The sequence below is a fragment of the Temnothorax nylanderi genome, unplaced genomic scaffold (genome assembly GCF_030848795.1).
Source record: "Temnothorax nylanderi isolate EJ_2023f unplaced genomic scaffold, tnyl_v1.0 TNYL_tig0007_pilon, whole genome shotgun sequence".
In the NCBI taxonomy this organism is placed as follows: domain Eukaryota; kingdom Metazoa; phylum Arthropoda; class Insecta; order Hymenoptera; family Formicidae; genus Temnothorax; species Temnothorax nylanderi.
Genome location: NW_027249069.1, coordinates 1,114,875 through 1,137,330, shown reverse-complemented (window position 1 = coordinate 1,137,330; position 22,456 = coordinate 1,114,875). Strand labels below are relative to the sequence as shown.

General features: G+C 42.9%; 1 protein-coding gene across 6 annotated transcripts in view; it reads left to right on the top strand.

Moving 5' to 3' along the window:
• LOC139780307 (uncharacterized) overlaps positions 1-22,456 on the top strand; it is a 258,523-nt gene that overhangs the window by 59,013 nt on the left and 177,054 nt on the right. For all 6 annotated transcript variants that reach the window (XR_011720206.1, XM_071718941.1, XM_071718935.1 and 3 more), the window contains exon 4: positions 2,401-2,435. Coding sequence is in view for 5 of the 6 variants with exons in the window: in XM_071718941.1 (XP_071575042.1) it covers positions 2,401-2,435 (35 nt within the window). In the remaining variant the exon portion in view is untranslated. The remainder of the gene's footprint in view (positions 1-2,400; positions 2,436-22,456) is intronic.

Below are 22,456 nucleotides of genomic sequence, written 5' to 3'. Positions count from 1 at the left end.
AATACGAAGAACGGAGAAAGATTGATGGCGCAGAGAGATGGCCAAGTCCGAAGCGCTTTCACGACGCGAAGCGAGAGCGCGCCGCCGGCGGGTCTGCACATTTTTAATTGTAACTAAAATAATTATACTTTGAGGAGAACCGGCCGCTTTGACACCGCCGCGCGCGGCCAGCAAAGGCAGCGGCGAAATAAAAAGTCCGTCCCCGTTCGTCTCGTACTGCTCGCACGTCTCGACGCGGTCGTTGCGAGGAATATGTAATTTCGCCTCTGCGAAACTGACAGCCCGGAAGGGGCCACACACCGGCGTTGCACCCCTAAATAATAATAAGTACGTCTAGTTACGTCCATCCGCGTCCATCTCCCTCCACCCTCTCGCGCCCTCTTCCAGCCCGTCCCTTCCCCCGCCCCCGTCACCTCTTTCGCAGTTTTGGATCGCTGTACGTTAATTTCTGTACGTCAAACGAAGTTGCACCGGTCGCGTGTTTACATGTCGAAAACGAGCGTAATGGGCTGCCGCTGCAACTTAGTCGCGTGATTTCGCGCGGCGCGGTGCGGCGCGGTGGCCGGTGACCTTAAGCACCGTTCACAAATGCAGCGCGGGGGGTGAAAGGGCGAGGCAGCCGGCGGCACACCCTTTGAAAAAAATTGTTCCGGGCTCGTCACGAAACCGGCTGGAGAGTTTCGGAAAGTATGTTAAACGGATTTCGCGTTCGACGAAAATTAATTATACGGCCAGGCGGTAACCGGCTCGCTCGCTCGCTCGCCTCGCCTCTCGCACTCTTTCCCGTTGTCCCTGTCTTTTTCCACCGCGTTGTCGGACCTTCCTTTCGACGATGAGGCGGCCCACCCTGACGCTTTATCATTCATAAAGTCTCGGATTTCAGAATTCGCGTAACCCAATACGCTCGCGGCTCTTTTCCCGTTTTGCGCGAAATTTCACCGAATTTCTTGCGCCACCCGGTGCCGCCCACTTAAAAAGCTCCGCGCGCACACCGCGAGCTGCCTGCTTACCCTTTTTTTCCCTTTCTTTCTCTTTCTCTCGTCGAATATATTTTTCCGAGTGGACGCGATGACGAGGAGGAGGGAAAAAATGTAGGAAACACGCGCAGAGGGACGAACTGAATCTCCGAGAAAACTCTTAACGCTGCCTGCCGACTGAGAGAATCAAGTTTGAGATGCAGCCTGCGGATATTCGAATGTGCATATAAAGAGGAATAAAGCAACGAGTGTGATAGTTCCATATGTATAATGCGAATATACCGGGTAATCGGATAGGATTTTTAAACTGAAATAAGAATGAAATCATATCTCACAAGACTTAACGTACAAAGCATCTCTTTTATTAAATTCATTTGCTACTTGATCTTGTAGCGATACTTTTATTTTCTTGATATTATCGAGTAATAATATTAATTACTTTGCCATTGCTTTCCTTTATTAACATTTTCTCTCAGATAGATAATTTTGACGTAACGTGAGTAGTCTTCATTCTTGTATCATTCTCTGTTGTATCATTTTTAGTCACCCGGTAGATGGCACACCGGAGCTTAATTAAGATATGTATTTATTTTAATTCCTCTCGGGCCGCACAGAGATGGCCGACTGGCCGGGCATAGGATAACACGATTTGCTTAGAGCCGCCACTGCGCATACATCTCGCACGTGCAGAGAGATTTTCAATTCAGGTATAAGGAAAGAGCTGATGTGCTAGGAGCGCGCCGGAAAATATAATAAATAGGGAGAGAGAGAGACAGAGAGAGAGAGAGAGAGAGAGAGAGAGAGAGAGAGAGAGAGAGAGAGAGAGAGAGAGAGAGAGAGAGAGAGAGAGAGAGAGAGAGAGAGAGAGAGAGAGAGAGAGAGAGAGAGAGAGAGAGAGAGAGAGAGAGAGAGAGAGAGAGAGAGAGAGAGAGAGAGGGAGGGAGAGAGAGAGCGGGAGGGGAGGAAGAGAGAAGTGCCAAGAATGGATGTTACGTTTTTAATTTGCTTTTAACCCTTTTTCGGGATCATATGTGGCAAGTATTCTTTTGGAAGACGCACCCCTTGCGCGATTCGGCCGGCGGTCCACTTCGCAGAATAAAATTTAGGGAACCGTATCCTTCAACTCTTTGAGAAGATGCGTTTATTCTTCTCCACTCTGTTTTTCTTTCCGCCTCGTTAACTCTTTTACCCTCTGAGAATGAGCGGTCCGAGGGACTTTACTCCTCGTGGCTTTATTCCAAAATGCATTACGCGGATTTCTAATAGCGTTTTCGATAGTGCGGATCCTCTGATACACATTGCTTAAGAATATTTATCCATAAATAAAATTCTGGAATTGAATATTTGTTAAAGTATCTTCTTTTTATAAAATATTGTTCAATTTTTTCCCCGAGAGAAACATCTCATATCTTATCTGTTTCAGATTATGGCTTCTGCGATTTGAAGGACTGCAAAGCGGTAAGTCATAATTACGTAGTACTTTTCTACTTTCCTGACTTTATCGTGTGTTCAAGCAAGGAAAAAGTCGGTTAACCATGTACGAGCGAACTTTGAAAGACAAACGTCACGAGATAAAAGTTAAAAATCTGGTCTATATGATACGAAAAGGACTATGCTCCTGAGGGAGACCCCGTAATTTTTATAGTCCCAATTCGAAATGCGCTCGTAAAAGACGGCATAAAATCGTCGCGTATGGTCGAGCGTGTCAGTTTGTCGAAAGACCAAGTCACGCTGCCGTAAATATGAGATATAAACGTGTTTGATGCGCGTACAATATTGTAATGATCGAGGATTGCTAAAAGGGTGAGAAAAAGGCTTAGATGAACGGATTCGTACCTTGAATCATCGTAAATCGTTAGTTCTTTTTTTAATTAGCATAATTTGGAGTACGATACAAGCATAAAAGCGGCTGTTCTTCCACCAGTAAAGTTACAGTATTTCTCGGGAAAGTGTTCATGGTAGAAACACACTTTACGATAACGGCTCGTTGAAATTAGCGACATTTACTCTTCTGCGATCTTCTAGTCTCGTGTAATTTTGTTTCGGGTATTTTACAGAATAGTCGCAATTTTACAATTTAATCAAATGATGATCAAATATAAGGCTGAGAAAATGAAACTCGAATTTTGTAAATAATTCAAAATTTCAATTCGCATTTATAAATGCGTATTTGACACAGAGAGGAATGTTTTTTTACATTTTAATCTTTCTTACTTACTATATTTCTATAGCACTGAATTTTTTTGCAGTTCAGCAGAAATTTGATTTAGATTATTTCCTCTCTCTTTCTTTCTTGCGTGAATCTTATTATTAATTCTAGCACGTTTAAGCCGATACTGATAAAATACAAGCGTACCCGATTTTTCAACCCTCCGATTTCTCTTTTTGCCCGAGACACGTCATCAGCGACCGTTTTTAAAATCGTCTCGATTTTTCATTGCCGCTACGTTTCCTTCTTGCGATTTCTGCGGCTTCACAGGCTTCCGCCTTCGAGACGCTAATGGGTGCGTACGAATATTTCATTCCCTGTAAGATGCCATTACGAAAGTATATAGGATACGCCATGGCTGTGTGCACGGTGGAGTCGCAGGTTGGAGGGGCGAGGGGATATTTAATGACGCGTGGCGATATTAAAATGGCATAAAAATGAGATGTAATTTGTATCTGGCCTCAAAAGTTGCCCTCATCCTTCGCTCGCAGCCAGATTACACCCTGCTCTCCTCCTCCTCCTCCTCCTCCCTGTCTCTCTCTCTCTCTCTCTCTCTCTCTCTCTCTCTCTCTCTCTCTCTCTCTCTCTCTCTCTCTCTCTCTCGAGCTTTCGCTCGACATTGTGTACTATTATTGTTATTAATATGAAAGGTCGCGGGCTCACTTAATACCTTGAGAAATCGCCGTATTTCCGTATCAACTGTTCCACCCTCGGTCGCGTCAACACCGAAATAGGAATTTTAAGGCGAGAAACAAGTTGGGGATGGCTCAATTCTCTGAGAAAAGTTCTTACAAACATTATCGTCGTAAAATGTGAACAACGATTAAAATAATAATTATAAGACGTAATATTACGAATATCGCGAGATAATGATGAACCGATAGTGGTTTTTCAGACTATCTGTAGCACGTAAATCGTGTGCAATCTTACGCGAATATCGAATGTAACATATATAGCTTAATGTCTTCTTCAATATAGAAGCATCACCGTCGTCCCCGGCCTACACGGATTCTCCTTCTGCACGATCCGTCGAAATCCTTCCGCCCGAAAGGAGCCGCGGATAAAAATGTCATTTGAATATTTGGCGTACGTCCGCGACATCATTTATAACGCGTGACAATAAAGTCTCGAGCTGGTAGTAATCTTTATGGCGCGATACACGACGCGCGCGTACCGCCGCCGCGCCGTCCTCCCTCCGACCGACTTCCATTCGCTTTTTCGAGGCGCAGTTACTGCTTTTACGATATGCTAAGCGCCAGCACCGTCGCCCTTTTCAAAAGATATCCGAGCTCTCATCGTCACGGGCGGAATATTTTCTGGCTGCTTAAACATCGGATTAACGATCTGCAATAACAAACAAACAATTTATGCAGCTATCCCTTCTCGGCGCGCGCGGGCCCCAACTTCCGCCTCGTTCAGAATTAGATCAACGTTAACGACGTGTCGCGATCGGCTATTTAGGTCGTGCATTGTCGCTATAATATATTCTTTAAGAAACAAGTTTATATTTATACCTGGGAATTTTTAATCGGTATAATACTTTGTATTATACCGATATTGTATTATGATTTAATTATACTTTTTTACATTATTACAAAATATTTATAATCTCTTATTATTTTATTACGACTATTACATGTACAATTAGATTGCATTTTACACATTACAAACTTCGGTTCCACTTTCTTATTGAATGTATCGTATAATCTTTGATTATAAAATTTTCACGATGTATATCACGATACTTCTTTCACATTAAATAATAAAATATCATCTTATAGCTATTTTGGCAAGATCCTAGTTCGCAGATTGGTGTGGTGAGCATTCGCTTACGGCGAACATCGCACGTCGTGGCGATTCATGGTCGACGATGGGGAAATAGTTCGGTAGACGTAAGTCGCACGACGAGGGAAGGGGGTCCGGACGGTCACTTGGATTTGTGTGGTGTGAACGCGGGACGGACCAGTAAATCCACCCTTTCGTGGTCTCTTAGCGAACTCGGGTCATAGATCGTCCAAACTATCGTGAAACAACCCCCACCCTGCACCTACTGCGACCTCCGAACTACCCTTCGGGGTGCTTTGGCACCCTCGTAAGGAGCACGGTATCGCCCCCTCGTCCCGGAAGAAGCTCCGATTATGCGAATGGCTTTGGAAATTCACACTAAACTAAAGTGTCTCGTATGGTTGGCAATATCGGGAATCGCGAGTCAATAACTAATATCACCAAGAAGTATATTTATTAACGTTGAAATCTAACGAAATTTTTATTAAAAAACTGACATTTTCGATTAATAAGTTCCTATTCTTAAATTGAAAGGATTCGAATAAGGTGAAGCTTGGATATTATCGCGCGATTACCTTCGCACCATTCTTTCCACGAGGCATTTCCGCTTTTCTTCTTTTTCTCGAATCGGCTATGATATAGAATACACCGTGGGCTTGAAAAGAAAAGCGGCGCTCGTTAGTTCCGTGAGAAATTAATTATTTGCCCGCCATCGCTACGGCCGCTCGAGTAATGGTGAAAAATGTCTGGATTGTGCGGGATTACATCACGTTGAAGGGGGCGGGGGAGGGGGAGGGTGGCAGGAGATGAGTTGGGTAAGTGGGGGGGGGGTGAGAACGGAGACCCGGAAAAAGAATAAGAAGGAATGTATCGGTGTGGCTCGTTACACTTAAATTGGAGGGAATGACTGAGTGGTCTCGTTATTCATCGCGAATAATATAGAAAAGGGCTTCCGACTTCGCGCTTCACCTGAGCAACGATTCCTGGCAGGATATCTGACACGGCTAGATCGCGGGGGAGCCTTTTCTCTTCGGGAGATGAATTGACGCGGCCGTGTCCAATGCCATAATCAGGCATTGAAAATGTCTCGTCCCTTATATTCGAGATCTCGTCGAAAGCGATATTCAAAAGTTGACGGAATATTCTTGATCATTAGCGAGATATCCGTGTATGTACTTATGAAATATATATGGTATGCGTATTTAAACAGTAACTTAAATTAAAAGGGTTTTTATCGTGTCGGTATTTGCAGTTTATTATAAATTAAGGCATACAAACGGAGCTGTTTTTACCCAAATTAATTAATAATAACATTATTTTTCTGTGTTATTTTATTGCCACTTATATTAATAGTTACATATCATCAATTTTTACGAAACCGATATTTTGATTTTCGCTGGAAGAGAAAAGTTTATCATATCGCATTGAAGCTGTCACTAATCGAGACGAAATAAAACATTGACGTTCTTATGCGTACTTTGCTAAACGTAATTAATGCACCCCGAGGAATGGCGTTTCGCTAATTAGTTCGCTTTGTGCGAGAGTCGCGCCGAGCCAAACAAAAAGACATCGAACCAAATTGTTCACAAATTGGACGGATGACATTACCGTCCTCTATTAAATGGCGTTTACCCAACTCGTTGGCGTGTCGGCCTTTAACCCTCTCGGCACGAGCAAAACCACCACCAGGGAGGCCGCCCGGCTTGGGTTGGCGTAGTTTGAACTGCCCATAGAGGTGGTCGCTTCTCTAAGATCAAGTGCTTTCCAGTACCGCACTAAGCCAAACTCCTCCCGCTCTAACGTCCGTTCGTCCGGTCGGATCTGCCATCCAGGAAGGGGTGGATTGATAAACCAACCGCTCCCGTCCCTCTTGACCGGGCAAATTCTTGCGGACAGCCACTGGACTTCAGTGGATCTCAATACGCGACCTTGTTTTCGATGTCGACCCGTCGACATCGACATACGTCGGAAATGAAACGGGCGCAAACGAGAATTGTGGGAAACATTTCAGAAAATATGATAATAAAACATACTTTGCTTACTAATATTGCAGAAAAATATTATTTGAAGGTTTCGATCAGAATACCGCTTCACTTTAATCGTAATATATTTACTGCAATACATTTTTAACTACAATTTATTTACTTAAGCTCTATACAGTTTTTCTAATTCTGTAGTATCACTTTACCCTAAATTTTGCTCTGTCTGCATTGCACCTGTTTCTTTAAATAATTTATCAGTGAAAGACCTAGAGCTCTTGGGATACGCAAGCATATTCTCATCACGTGATCCCACGATCACGCCACGAGGACGTCGACAAATTCCCACTCCGAGTCTGTTCCCCTGTAAGATGTCCCCTGGACCCGATCTACCGGGTGTCTCGTCGTCGTTGGCGCACGTAAGCCGCCTGCACCTTTCGTGAGAACGACGTCGTGACAACGGACGACCCTCCGACCGATCTGCGTGTCATTCTTCGGGGCGGTAGGCTCGCGTGCCTCTCTTGGTTGTTGCGCTTCGTCACGAAGGGGGTCGCCGCGACGTCTTCACGACGTTGAGCACCCCCAGGGCGAAATACTTGAAGTCGAGGGGTAGTGGGTCAAGCGGCACCGGGGAAAATCGGGAGATCCAGGGGTATTGTCGCCGGAAGTCTCCGTTGGTAAGCGCCGATGGTCGGGGTAATTGGATAGAGAAGATCGAGCACAACCCTGCTGTAGCACTTTACCTTGTTCCTTTGCCCATCTCTCCCCCGACCCATGAGGATCTATGAAACCCATCCCCACTGACTGCTAGTTCTTCGACATCCGAAAACTATAAACCCATCGAGAAAGTCTGGTTATCTTCTGGGATGGTACGACGAGATGTCACGCGATTGGGATGAGACGTTAATCTCCCTCGGGGATGAGATTCGATTACTGGATCACGACCGGACGTAGCCTCCGCGTGCATATATAAAATAGTAGCTTTATTAAAGAGATTGTTCTGATATGCGCCAAACGTAACTAAATATGGAGTAAAAGAAAATGCTCGTCAAGTATGATTGAATGATTAATTATATTTTCGAACTTTTAGAAATCTTTTATTATAATATTCTTTTGGATAAACTTGCTAATACTTGTCACAATTAATTGTATTTATAAAAACTCAAGTTAATGACTCTTAAACTTTGCTACACTCATATATTTTTCAACGAAGAATGTTTTTTATTCTTTCTATGTATGTTTTTGTGTATTTTACATATCTCCATTGTTTCCGAATTTAATGAAAACGTTGACTAAAATTTTGATCGGTTGTAACACGTTTTCTGTATTTTGGTTTAACTCAAATTAGCAGCAGACCGAACTTTTCGCCGAATTACAAGGCTAGTCGGAAATATTAGGAGAGAAGATTGTAACGTATCCCGTGATTTTCAACGAATTGGCGCACCGATTGCACGAGTTGGCGTACTTTTGATTTATTCTAATTGCTATTTCGATAATGGGGGCCGGGTCAGCGCTTTCGCAGCTCTTGCATTCCCATTATCGGACTCGAACGCCCGAGAAATATAATCGCATTCGAGTTAAGGTAACGTCCGGCACGGAGCTTGCTAGTAATTATTAGCTAATTTGCCGTTAAATCTTCGCTGACCGCTAAATTATCGCCGAAGGACGAGTGTGAGGAAAGGATATATTTTAGCATCCTGACTACGCGTCCATTTGAACGTACGAATATATACTAGAACTAGAATGAAGTATTTCTTTTCGCGATCTACAAGTAAAACATTTGTAATTTTATCCTTTCAGTATTTCTGATGGAGCGTTTCAGATTTCACGTGAAAAAGATAGAAATGCGATGCATAGTTAAGTTTTCGCGTACCGACTTAATGTAACGAGTGGCCACTGCGGGATTGAATAGCCTTCTGATGGAAACGGTCCTTTGCGACAAATGAACCACAAACCGAGTGGTAACCAAAACCACTCGAGATCGTTGGGTCCACGTTTAAACGTCATGTATTGTTTTGCGCGTCTCAGAAAGCCACGGATCTGGAATTAGTCGGCCCCAAAAACCGCCGTTGTGAAGGTTCTCCCGTTAATAAGATTGGAACATGTGTGCTTCGGGTACATTATAGATTTTTGTTTAAATACATCGTATTCTGTAAAACTCGTTAAATTTATTTAACGTGTCAGCTTCTCTATGAGTGCTTAGAAACGGAATTAAAATACTTAACTTTATCATTCTGATTATATCCATTTAAATACTTGTCAACTTATGGAACTGGCTCTTACTATTTTATATGGAGATTTATTAACCTCGATGTTTCAATGTTTCTAAATAACAATGAACTATAACCGACTACATCGAATCTATCATGACAGTCCGCCATTCTCGGGGGTGACAGGTAGGGTGTACACAGACGCGGTGAAAGAAGAAGGAGCAAGCGTATCTGAATGGCTCCCAAGAGTGCCAAGTTCGAATCCCATTACCGGACTCGCGCCCGTTAAATAGGTCTCGCATCGTCAACCGGAAAATATACACATCGTTCCCGAGTTGTCCTCGGGAAGGAGGAGAAACGCGTCTTATACTCCACACGACGGAAATCGATGTAGGTCCGTAGGGAGGACCGAGCTGAAATTTTCGTTTCTTCATTGTTTATTGCATACGAAATGCTCTCGAATGCTGTCACATAAATTTTAAAAAGAAAACACGTTTCACGGCGTGAGATAGGGAAGTGGCAGCGACAGGATTTCCCTTAGATCGGAGAAATAAGAAATAAGTCATATTTTACGTATTTTTGTTTTTATCATAACACTTCTCTTTATTTGTTTAATATTATGATTAAAGTTTTAATATTTTCCACACATAATTCTTTATGATTTACGTTATCCGTCGTCGAAACGTTCCTCGATGTTCCCCTCCGGCATTTCAGTCACCTTACGTCTTCCTTTCTCTTTTTGTAGTTTTTTTCCCCCCGCCCTCATCGTTCGTTCGTACACCGCTCCGTTCTCGAGCCGTTACGAACGAAACGAAAATAAAATGTAAGTGGAAATTTATTGCCGCAGGCGATAGGAGACGTTTCTGTACTTTTAAATATTTTATAAACTTTCTTCTTCTTGCCTCTCTTCCTCCGCGCGCCTCGTGGTTCCCAAGAGCGCCTGGAGAGCACCGGTGACGATAGAAGGAAAGAAACGAAACGTTCTCAGGAACAGAGCGAGGACTTCACCCTAGTGTCGATCTTTTTATATCTCCCGACACGAATACTTATCGTAATGCTAGAAAGTGAAAAATTTACCTTGCAAAGTATATAATATACATACTTTATTGATGATCAGTTGCACTATTAATTTCGTGCACGACATGGCCAAGTAGAAAGCTAACAGATGGAAAATAGTTTAAGTAATTGTAATTTTTTTTTCACACAAAAGAAACTTTATACGATTCGAGCCCTTAAATCATTGAACCAAAATACAATAAGGTGCAACGGTGATCATCTATACAGGCGCTGGTACCTTTTTCAATTAATTATGATTTTTATGGTTAATAAATTTAATATCAAAGTAACATAGAGATAATGCAATATTGTCTGCAATAAGCGATCAACACCGTTTGATCATTTCCCGCGCGGGTGTATCTGGCAACGAGGACGGGCACTGCCGAAATCAATAATCGACAGGCATAAAGAATGTGCTCCCCTACCTCGCGTGTACTGACATCCGCCATTATTCGACAACACGCGAGCGAACGGCGAAATAACGTCGTAAGGGCCTGTCGAAGTCGTGAATATTTGATGCGAACCTATCAGCGCCTCTCAATACGGTTACGCGAAAATTGACAGCTCCCTCTTGAACGCTTGAACCTCTTCCCCGTCTCTTTGACAGGGGCATAAGCGTTCCTGATGAATACTCCTCGAGAGGCGGATAACGATGGAACGGTGTAGATAAGTAATAAGTTCTTTCCTTATCGGTCTCCCAAACTAATAAGTCCCCTTGTCTGCTCGAGTTCCATCAAACATTCTGAATTATTTAGATCAGGCGAATCCTCTACATACACTATTGATGCCACGCGATCTGCTCTTAAGGAAATCTACTTGAAGCTCTCTCCTTTTTTCGGATCCGTACGCGTTGTGTAGGTAATTCATAAATCTAGTTTTGACGAAAAATTAGTTTCAGATAGCACTCTTTTGCACGTACGGCGTTACAAATTATTCTCTTGTTTTAATGTAAGGAGTTGACAATATCTTTTCTCCAAGTTCTAAAATTCCAAAGTCAAGTATTTCAAGTTTCGCTTCGTACATTACGTTTAGATCGCGCTAATTCATTCGAGACGATTAATTCATACTTTACGCGCGGTAAAAAGGAGCGAAAGAGGATCGCAGAAATGAAAGAGTAGAGAAGCGTACGTCGCGCGAGATCATGCACCGCACGAAACCGCTGCAAATGGAGACGGTGAATTACGAGACTTCGCGTTAACCTCCCGGCATCCTCTCGCACAAAAACGCGCCGTTACGGGGCAGCGGAGTGGTGGAAGGCGGGCAGATTACTTTTCGATAAGGAATAATTAAAAATTTTCTCGTTTAAAGTAGCTAATTCCATTTCTGGCGACGCCCACGGAGGTAATGGGCGGCCGGAAGTGGCCCGGCATGCCGGAAAAAATAACCGCTAAAATACTTGGTAGATAAAGAAGATAAAGTCGCTGGCTGGCTGGCAGTAATTTATATCGGCGTGTGATTCCGGAGTGAGACGCGAGGAGAAATATTTCAGGGCGGTACACCCTCCAGATAGCGGTAATTAAAAATTACGGGGCGGGGGAGGGAGGGGGTGCGGGTGCCGCTAGTAGGGAAGCGGGAAAATAAGAATATATTGATTGCACGGGATGAATCATCCCCTGTATGGAAAAAATCCAATTTATCTCTCTCCTATTATATCTTAAGAAGATACATGTAACGACTGTGTTTTATTCTTTCTCCGATGTTTTAGAGTTGTATAAAATTAAAAGGAAATATTTGTGATTATCATATTCGCTGATTAAAGAATAAGACATTTATTTTTAGATTACAAGTATCCTTGCGATTAGATTTTCGTTTCATATAAAGGAAAACTCTAAACATGGTTGATCATCTGTATTACGTTGTGCTTATATTCGGGTAAATCGCGGCACAGTCGTTGAGCCGGCACAAAACGCGATAGCCACATTGACATCCTCTCTATTGGTGCCACGTGCTTCCGGTCGATCCGTCGAAAGTTTCGGTCAACCTGGAACTCGAACAAGGATCATAAATCCCCGCAGTGGAGACTAATGTAGTGGTAATAGAGTATAAATGGGGGTCACGACCTGAGGTCAGCCCGTCTTACACCCCTAAACTGTCGTCCGCCACCTTCGCCCTCGTGCGAGGACCGGCCGAGACCTTAAACTCGCATAACACCCACCTACCATTATTTCGAAATGACTTATCGGGTCTCCACGCTCCACGAGTATGCCGATTCCGGAATCAGTTTCCTCTCGAACGGTGTAACTGTAACAGGAAATGCGATACTCGAATATACACAACAACGTTTTGTACAGTTTCAAGGTGAATCGTTCAAAAATGTATCTTAAAAGATAATACCACTTCTGTTATTACCCAAGTTAAGTTACGCTAATCGCATTGCTTTATTAAAGTTAGAAAACAAGTCCTATATTTTGGGTTTTTGAAAAAAAAAAAGATTGATAATGAGAAGCATTTTTATTTAAAAAATATGTATTTTATACGTTCATACCTGTAAGGATATTTTACAGATTGAGAAATACGGATGCACACCGTGCAGTGCTGCCGTCTTGTGAATCTGTAACGTACTAAAGGGCCACCAGGACAAAACTTTTTCCGCTCCTTCACGCTTACTCACGACACTCACTCGTCGCGTTTCTTCAGCATTTATCAGTGCTAAGACTTGTAACACAGTTTTAGCTTCTTTTAGCCAATTAATATACAAACATGATGTTGCTAATTTATTCCTCCGCAGTCATAAATCCTTTTTTCTTTTGATTATTTTAAATCATGCTCATATTTTTATTTAAAAACTCAGCAAGACACCGAGAAGGATATATCACATTGTATATTTCTTTAACGTCATGTACGTATCTATATTTGACAATAGCATGTTAGCCTTAAAAAATAACGTCGTACATCGCGTGCTTTTGCGGTCAAGCGATCGCGGCCACATCGTTCAAGTTACGGCTCTCTGGTTCCCGTAGGTGCCGCACGCGTGGAACTCTTTTCCCAAAAGTTGTTTCAAAGTTCACGGCACAATGGACACGACACATTATATATCCCCCTTCGCTATTTCTCTCCGCTTGATGGTAGATATACACACCGCGGTACAAGGGAAAGGCGTCCGCGTGTTGCGGGGTGTATACCTAGCGTAGTGCTGACCAATGTTCGCCCGAAGATACGGTTGACGGGTCCGGGTCCGGCCTTCACGTCACCTCCACTTCAACAGTCTCCCGCGCCCTTTCTCGTGAGCCGCCGCTCTCCTCGGTCCGCATTCAATTTCAACACCTACGTCCGCAACCTGACCCAGCGCGCTGAACAATCGCCGAACCCATTCGCAACTTGAGACAAATGAAAACTTTGCGCGACGCCCGAAACACTTCTGTCACTGTTGGAGGTGCCACGAGAGCCGTTTGAGAATCGACGCACGCGACTTACGTGTAACGGTAGATACGTGGCTCGGTTCATTTTGTCGTAAACCCGACAAGCGATAGACACCTGACAGAAATTTTCAAGAAAAAGTATAAAAGAGATTTATGTTTTATTATTGTTAATTAATAGAATAGAAAGGCTGCTTTTTACGTATTAAGTATTAATAAAACGTAATTTATTAATTTAAGTCAAAGCCATTCCAACCGTATTGATTATTTTACTTAAATTTAACTATTAATTGCTAATAATTATGTATATTTTTCGACTATAAATATATAAAGAAATATATAAACGTAAAAAGATTTTGGCACGAATTTTGAAGCTTATTTCGGGTAAATGGCCGCAGATCGATATCTAGATTTATTTGACAGCTTTATTTGCATTGCATTCTCGCTCGATAGCTTCTAACGCCTCGAGAGGGTCGAAGGAAGACGCCTGGACCGTCGTGAAAATAATTGCACGGTGTTCGGCACGATGGTAACCCTTCCCTTTACTTTTCTTTATCTTAATGAAACTCCATAAATAAAGAGCCTAATGTCACGAAAACAGCCGCCTGGGGGAGAAAAAACCACGCCGCGGTGAATCGTTGAGAATCGAGAAAAACAATGTTAAATTATTAATCTTTTTGTAAATTTTTCGATATTAACATTAAAGCGTTAAAAAACCTCCATGTGTATATTTTATTTAAAAGTTTATTATGTATTTATCAGTATTTTAAATAGACATTAGAATTGTGAAATGTAATAAGCAATATAACGCTGTTACCTGATAATATTGCGTAGTTAAAATTCTAATCTTTTATTGTTTTTCGAAAAACTGCTTTAAAAACGCAGCTTTTTAAAATGTTACCTAGTAACTGATGGTCCACTAACAAAGAGTGAAATATTGACTTTGCTAGAGATTATTTAACCAAAGAGGTTGAGTATTCTTGTGCTGAAACAACAGCGATAAGAATGTAGTGTCGTAAAAAATTTTTTTCAAACGAATCAGGGATACTTTTGCTATCGAGGTTTACGGGAAGGTTTATCCCCCGAGGCGAGTACGTTTTGACGAGGCGGGGGCTTTAGAAAAAGGGTTGATGTGCAATAAAGGGGAGATGCTTACATCTGTAAAAAAAAAAGAAAACGCCAATAATTCATTGACAACAATCTCATTGGAGGGGGATAATGGGCGCCGTTTTCTCAGAGGAGGCAGCTCCCGCGCGTTTTCGCTTGATTAAGAATTAGGCTTAAAAAATAATTATTTTTAATTTGTGACCACGATAAGGGCTTTATTGTTCTATGCTGTATATGGCCCGCTGCGAGGGCGATAAGAGCGAGCACGGAATTGATCTTCGTGTTTCGCGTTAATCCCATTAGTTCCATTAATATTCCCATTCTTAATACTTCATAATTACGTTCAAAATTGCGTTTACAACGTTCCACGGCAGGAGAGGGAGCTACTTCTATCTTAATATTTTATAAAGTTTGTTTGTGTGTATAGTTCTCAGAGAAATACAATACATTATTTTTATTAATTACTATCAGTATGACACTTTTTCTACTCAGCCAGTGCTATTTATATTCTTGCAAGGGATTGTACATAATAAATATAAAATATGCACATAATACTAATACATATATAGTATGCTTGAAGAAACTAAATTAGTTAATAAAATATCGATAACACATATAATGGTAGCGTTTAAAGGGGCATATACATATCTCGGGTCAGAAAAATCGATTTTTTAAAATACATTTTGAAAGGTTCATGTGTCTAGAATGTGTCAGTGAAACCGTTTTTTGAAATTCCGTAAATTATAGAAGATACAGCGTCATCCAATCTTTTTTATTTAAGTAAAAAAAAAATCACAAAATATGCAAATTTTTTAGGCCGAGTTATGTATATGCCCCCTTAAGCATTAATTGCAAAGTATTAATTTTGTATGAGACAAGTTACATATATCTTGGATTCTTTTTTAACATTAGTCTCGTGCCTGTTAAAAATATCGCGTAAACAAAGACAAAGGTGGCGTAAAAACGACGTCGGCCATCGAGAAACGAAAGGGATAAGCAAGTTAATGAGAGACAGAGGTGCGCGATGATAAAGGCAGAACGAAAGCTGGACGTCGAGCCCTTCTCGGTGGCACGGTTAATATTACGGAAGAGCCCTTTGGCAGCCTAGACAGCGACACCCCTCGACAATATACTCCATGACGGGACGTGGGACCCCATTAATTTTTTTTAAGCATTATAAATATTTAAGCGAGCCATTTCTCATAGGGCCATAGGCAAAGCGAAATGGTCTTCTTCAACGAATTCTTTTTTTTTTGTTCGGACTGGCGACGAAATTCACGATACCCTCTTCGTGGCTGACGCGATTGTGAATTGTTAATGATAATATGGGGATTTACGATGCGATTATTTATTGCGATTAGATGTACCTTTACGATGAAAGTTATTCGTATTATTGAAATAAGTTGACGCAATCGGACATATATGAATTATATATATTGTGTGAAAAACAAAAAGTATAATTGAAGAAACTATAGTAACTATACTCAAACATAGATATATAGAATAAATTATTATAAATTATTTGCTATAAAAGAAATGTTTAAATAAATGAGAAATTATTAAAAAATGCAATAAAGATTATTATTAGTATATTCTATATAAATTTAACTTGAATACATATAAAATCAATTTTTATATGTATAAGTGAGCAGCAAAAGAATGTGTAACAAGGAATGACAATATAACACACAGATTATAAAAACATAAAATAATGAAAGATACTATTAATAACGGCAGTATATATTATTGAATAAGTTGGCTTTCGTTCTTCGTAATTGCACGCGATATGTCGGCAAGTTACAGTCGCGAGACGACCGTTACCTTTCGGTGACACAGTTCACGATGAACAAACTGTCGACGCGTTGAAGCGCGTGCGGAAACTTGCTCCTTAGATAAATGGGCGAGAAGAGAAGAGAAGAGGAGGACAGAGGGTGGAGCGCGCAACCGCGCGACCAAAGAAAGGCGGCGTTCGCGCCGCTACGTGCGCGCGAGCGAGCGCGCTATCGCGCTATTGAAACGACAAGTGAAATATACGAAATAAATCTTGCAAGACCCTATTCAGCGGAGACAATACGGCGTCCAGTCTATGGACGCTGTCGAGGGTAGGCGCACCGTATTGTGCAACGTTGGGGAGGTAGACGAACGTGAACTCACGGACCGACTCTCGCTCTCACCCCCTTTGCCTTGCACTTCGCCTTTCCTTCTCTGCCTCCTCTTTCCGAGCTGAACACCCAGCCTTTTGCCCTGACCACCCCAAACCTAGTCCCCTCGGCCACCCCCTCATGCCCTCTTTGCTCTCACCCGATAGCTCTCTTGGCCCCACCGAAGCTCGTGCTCGTCTATCTTTCTCGCTCTTCCCCTCTTCTCTCTCTCTCTCTCTCTCTCTCTCTCTCTCTCTCTCTCTCTCTCTCTCTCTCTCTCTCTCTCTCTCTCTCTCTCTCTCTCTCTCTCTGTTCGCCTGTTTCGCGACGTCCATCTTTCGTTCTCTCCCTCTATCCTTGGCAGCTTCCGTCTGTTTCACTTCGATCCACGAGACGGCAAGTCGCGAGTCGGTGTCGTTGGGTAAATACCGGTAGCGTGTGGGCGATCTTTGGACGGGGTGGTCGTAAAGAATGGTCGTATTCAGAGTCCGGCAGCACTTCTGCTCCACCCTTCTCAATCCACCCCCTCACGTCCAGTGCCACCCCCGTCCTGCCACCAACCTACCTACCTACCCTGTTCGTCGGTGCGGCCGAAGCGACACCACAGTGCAAAGTTTCTGAAGCGAGACAAGCCGCAATATAATGCCACCCTTGGTACACGGTCGCACCTCACCCTCCGTCCAATAGCGATCCTAGATACACCCTTTCTTCGGCCGAGTGCCCGGCTGATATTCTCTACCGTATCACTGATCACGATCGCCGATGTCTTTAAAGGCATTGAATCCTTATGAATAATATGGAATTTAATTATATTTTATATATTTATATATAATATTTACACAAATAAATATTATATATACATATAAATATCAACTACTGAATATATTTTAATAAGAAGTACATTATATAGGATTTACTATAACAGAAATTTATAAGAGATAAGGATTTTACGGTTACTCTAAGTATTCTATTCATTTTAGTAATTTATTAACACTATATACTTACGAATTAAATTTTACTTCTTTTGTAATTAAATTTCTATTTAATATTTTTATGTAACTCTAAATGTATATTGCAATATATATATATATATATAACATAGCATTCGAAGAAGATGTCGAAAATCGGAAACGTCGTACCGCGCAACCGATGATTCCTACATTTTGCGTTTCCGACGCCACCGAATGCTGTCGTGAATCTGCAAGTGGCATCGGCGCTCTGCGACCTTACCGTCGTCATTTCGTGGACGATCCCGTGCGTTCGATAACGGCGCGACTCGACGGACTCCGACCGCGATGGTTAATATTGATTTACGCGTAAGGCTCGCCGGCCTAATCCGGCCGGGCCATAAACAGATCAAGTCCAGACTAAATCCGGCGCAAATTGTTACTAATTCGCATCTTAATAATGACCACGTCAGAGGCGTCACCGTATCTCAGAACGTGGCAAATTAGCCGCGATGACAAATGACAGTCGGCCGTGCACGTGCGCCCGCGGCAACCCTCTCCCAGGCTCGTCGTCGTCGTGGTGGTCATACGTGCCGGTCAGGGCTAGTCGTTGCGCGAATGCATATGTGAACGACGCGCGCGTGTACACGTGCATGCGATGCCGACTACGTGTGTGGGTGGGACGGGTGGCGGTTGGGTTACATACGAATCCGCTGGACATACCGCAACCGAGCCAGCGCGATACAGCTGCCTATTCAACATGTGCAACCGTCAACGTGCGCAGATACAATCAATCAAATCAATTAATGATTCGATTGTCCGATCGCGTCGCGACACGTGCACCTCATCCTGAGTTATGGCAGGCGACGCGATAGTTCTCTGCCCGGAGGAGGATCCTTTTACGATGGAGAAGGTTGGAGTTGTTTACGCTTTCCGTTTTCTTTTAATTGTTTTATAAAAATGATGAATTAGGCAAATAACAAAAGGCACTTTGCGTTAAATAATTGACATATTAGTTTAATTTTATAGATCCGATTTTATTTTTTACAAACAGAATGCATAAAGTGTTACAATTAGTAATAAAAATATTCTTGAAAATATTTGTAGGAACATTCGTGTAAAAAGCGTTTCTTACATGATTTCAATAAAAATCTTTATTAGAAAATAAAATGCTATTGTTAGAGAAAGGTCAGAACCAATAATCGGTCGAATAAACGAACCCTCCGTTTGGAAGAGGCGTCCGCGTATATTAAAGATGGATCTGATGTGTCGTTGTTCGATAGCCGGGATGAATCGAAGCACAAATCGGATTTGGCTTGGGGTCGGGAGAGCTTTTAATAAAAACCTCGTGCCACAAGCGGGAAATCCGATAGAGCTGAAGTACGCGCAAATATTTTCTCTTCCTCTTCTCGGGGCCGGAATGCGCCGAGAGCACCGTCGACACATCAAATCGAGTGTGTATCGGTGCTGCAGCGTGCGGTAATATCCTTTGATAACCAATTTGTGCATCCTGCAAGCTTTACACGATCACCGTTTCGCTCGATCTACCGGGTGGATCCTTTCACTCCGCTCGTGTAACGATGTAACGAGATTTATTGATGTTTCCCTATAAGTTCATAACGCGCTTCGCGATTGCTGCATTGTGCCTTTGCATCTCGCATCTCTGCTAAGAGCACATTCGACCGCTTTTTCACGTCAACTTGCGGAATCATGCGTTACATTTTCACATTGCGTTTTTCATATAGATGTACATAAATTGTATGTATGCTGTGCAATTGTTCAGTAAGATTGATATACATTGTGAGTTATTTAACAACAATATCAGCATTATCATGTTTGAGTAGAGAATTGCTTTCAAAATGTTTCAGTACTTATGCATGCCTTTCTAGTAACCGAAATATCGTAATCTTAGTCGTACCTTTCGATCAGGTATAATAATGCCTAACAATTAACGTAAAAAATATGCATTCTGCATATTTTGTGTTACGTACAATATATGTTTATAAAAAAGTGCTTTCGCGAATTACGGCGAAGTGATAGGAGTCGGTGCGAGCACCCGTTACTCGAAACGGCGCGGGCGGCGCGGCCGGCAATATGTGTATCAATTTGCGGCGTAAAAGGTTGCACTTGATGTATTTTTATTTATCGCCTCTCCGCGAACGCGAACGATATGTCGACCGTATACGGTTCTCCCCAGTCGTACGCGCATCCATGTACATACGCCGGCTCTCTGCGCCTACGGTCCGTTCACCACCCTGTTCGTTTGCCACCCGGCGAGCACGTTAAATCGTATTACTCAGATAAATTGCGACGCACGGATTTCCGCGGACCTTTTTCGCGACGTACGTACGCGAGCGATGGAATTGTCTCATACGTATACGGTAATTTCGTAAATGCACGGCTGCGAGAGTCCCTTTGGCCGGGATGTAGGAAGGACTTTTCGCCGGCCGGCGATAATACAAGGCCGGTAAAGCCGATTTCGCAGCCGTCCACCGCCGATCGCGCATTGTTCCGGCCGTCATTATTCTTCCATCTCGGTTATGAAAACGGTTCGCTGAAAAATAGGTTGACGCACTCTGCGCTGAAATTGTCTAACTTTTTAATAAACGATGTGGAATGACAATAATTACGCTTTTTTGTTATGTAGGCATCATTATTGTTATAACATTCGTTTACAAGTTAGGTTGTTTTGTGAGATCCACGAGATCAAATTAATTTAAACGTTTTCTATCTAAAAATTTTTATATTATAAGAAAAAAGAAGTCTTTTGAAGAACATTAGATATTATTTCTAATAATTGATCATGTTTAAAGCATGAGAGGTTTTTTGAGATCTTTAACGAATTTTTATTCATTAGTTTTTATATATAAATACCATTTATAATAATAATCTTTGTCTACTGCGTTGCGTAATTTAATTCGTAATGATAAAGTTCTTTGAATTGCGGTAATATATACATTATGGTAGAATTACCATCTCTAATTTTTAGCTCGATCATCGGCAGCACGTCGAGGTATGCGATGCAATCAAGCGAGAGCAAAGAAATCGCAGAAAAACATTCGTGTGCCGCATTTTAAATCAAAGAGCTTTCCTCATTAACGATTTGCTCTGATTTCTTTCGAGGCTGGGATGGAATCGTGGCGCACCGATAACGCTCGATTAAATAACCGCGCACGACTTCTCTCTCTCTCTCTCTCTGTCTGTGTTTCTCTCTTTCTTCTTCTCTTAAAGTTATAAAACCAGCACGCGCGTTCGCGATCTCGCGGGTCGCAGAGAGAAAGAGAGAGCGACCGGGAATCGAATTTTGCTCCGTCATATTTCCACGGTGGAATGCGTCCTGCACTCACAGTGCCGCGTACGTTTATAGCCCGCGGCTGAGTTGCAAACTCTCCCGCTAACTATGTGTCGGGAGAGCCGTCAATCGGATCCGCCAACACGCGTATCACTTACATGCAAATCCCGAGCTAAAATCCCGCGCGTTTCGATGATCGTGCAAACGGTCGGGGTGAAGCCCCGAAGAGGAGGAGGAGGAGGAAGAGCAGCAGCAGCAGCAGCAGCAGAAGGCGGAGAGGAGGGCAACGCGGGGGAGGCGATGCCGCGGACGCAGGAGAGAGGGACCGAGCGAGAGGCGCGATGTATTAATTACCAGTATTGATGTCCATTTGCAGTGAATTGATGTGTGGTCAGTGTTGCATCACGCGCAGGGGTCGAGCGGCCGAAACACACCGTGTGCGGCAACCCCACGCATTCTCTCTCTCTATCTCTCTCCCCCCCCTTCTCGCGGAGAGAGAGAGAGATGAGCCCGCATTGAAACCAGGACGAGAGTCAGACGGCTAGACAGGGTTGGCTGCGTGCAGGCCGACTACGCGTCTCGTGTCGATCGCACGTATCGATATATGCATTTCTCGATCCGCGCCGACCCCGGCGTCACGCCGCTCCTGATTTCGCGTGTCCCATTCAGGATGGAGCGTTGCTTGGAATCAAAGGTCTCGGCTATTATGCTGTATCTTGACATCGCGCATACGAGCGTGTGCTCGGGGAAGATAGTAATGCGCGCAGGTCACGTTGCAGGATGCAGGAAACGGTAGCGGTTGCTGACGCGCGTCGCAATCTTTGTTCTTTCTCATGACTCCGGATCTATCATAGATCCGATGTAATAAAATGAAAATATGTAGTTAAGATTTTGCTAATTAAATCACGATACGATTTAAATGTTTTATCTTATAATTTCTAACGTTATCTATCGCAATTATAATTCTAATTGATAAGAAAGTAATAAAATAGGTCGTAACATTGACGTTAGATTCGCTGCAACACATTGTGCAAAGCGACAATGGCAGTTGCGGCGCGTTGCGTGTCGTGCGAGAGACGCGTTCGTAACATATTAAACGCTTCGTTGTCTCTCGTGCAAACTCCGCGAGATTGTCGGGCAACCTTCTGTACGGTTTGAGTAGTAAGAATGGACGTACGCTAAACAAATAACGACGACGAAGATGTTAACAACGTCGGCGTCGCGCGAGAGAGTCCCACGAGACTCTTCCAAGACGATCGTCCGCGCGGCGCTTCACGGCGCGACGGTAGAATCGGTCGTTAAGATTTATGGTCGGCCTGGCATGGTCCCCGGTCTTTAGCCGCTTATTAGCATGCGGTATATCACGACGACCGGACCGGTCCGGGGTCCGCGACAAT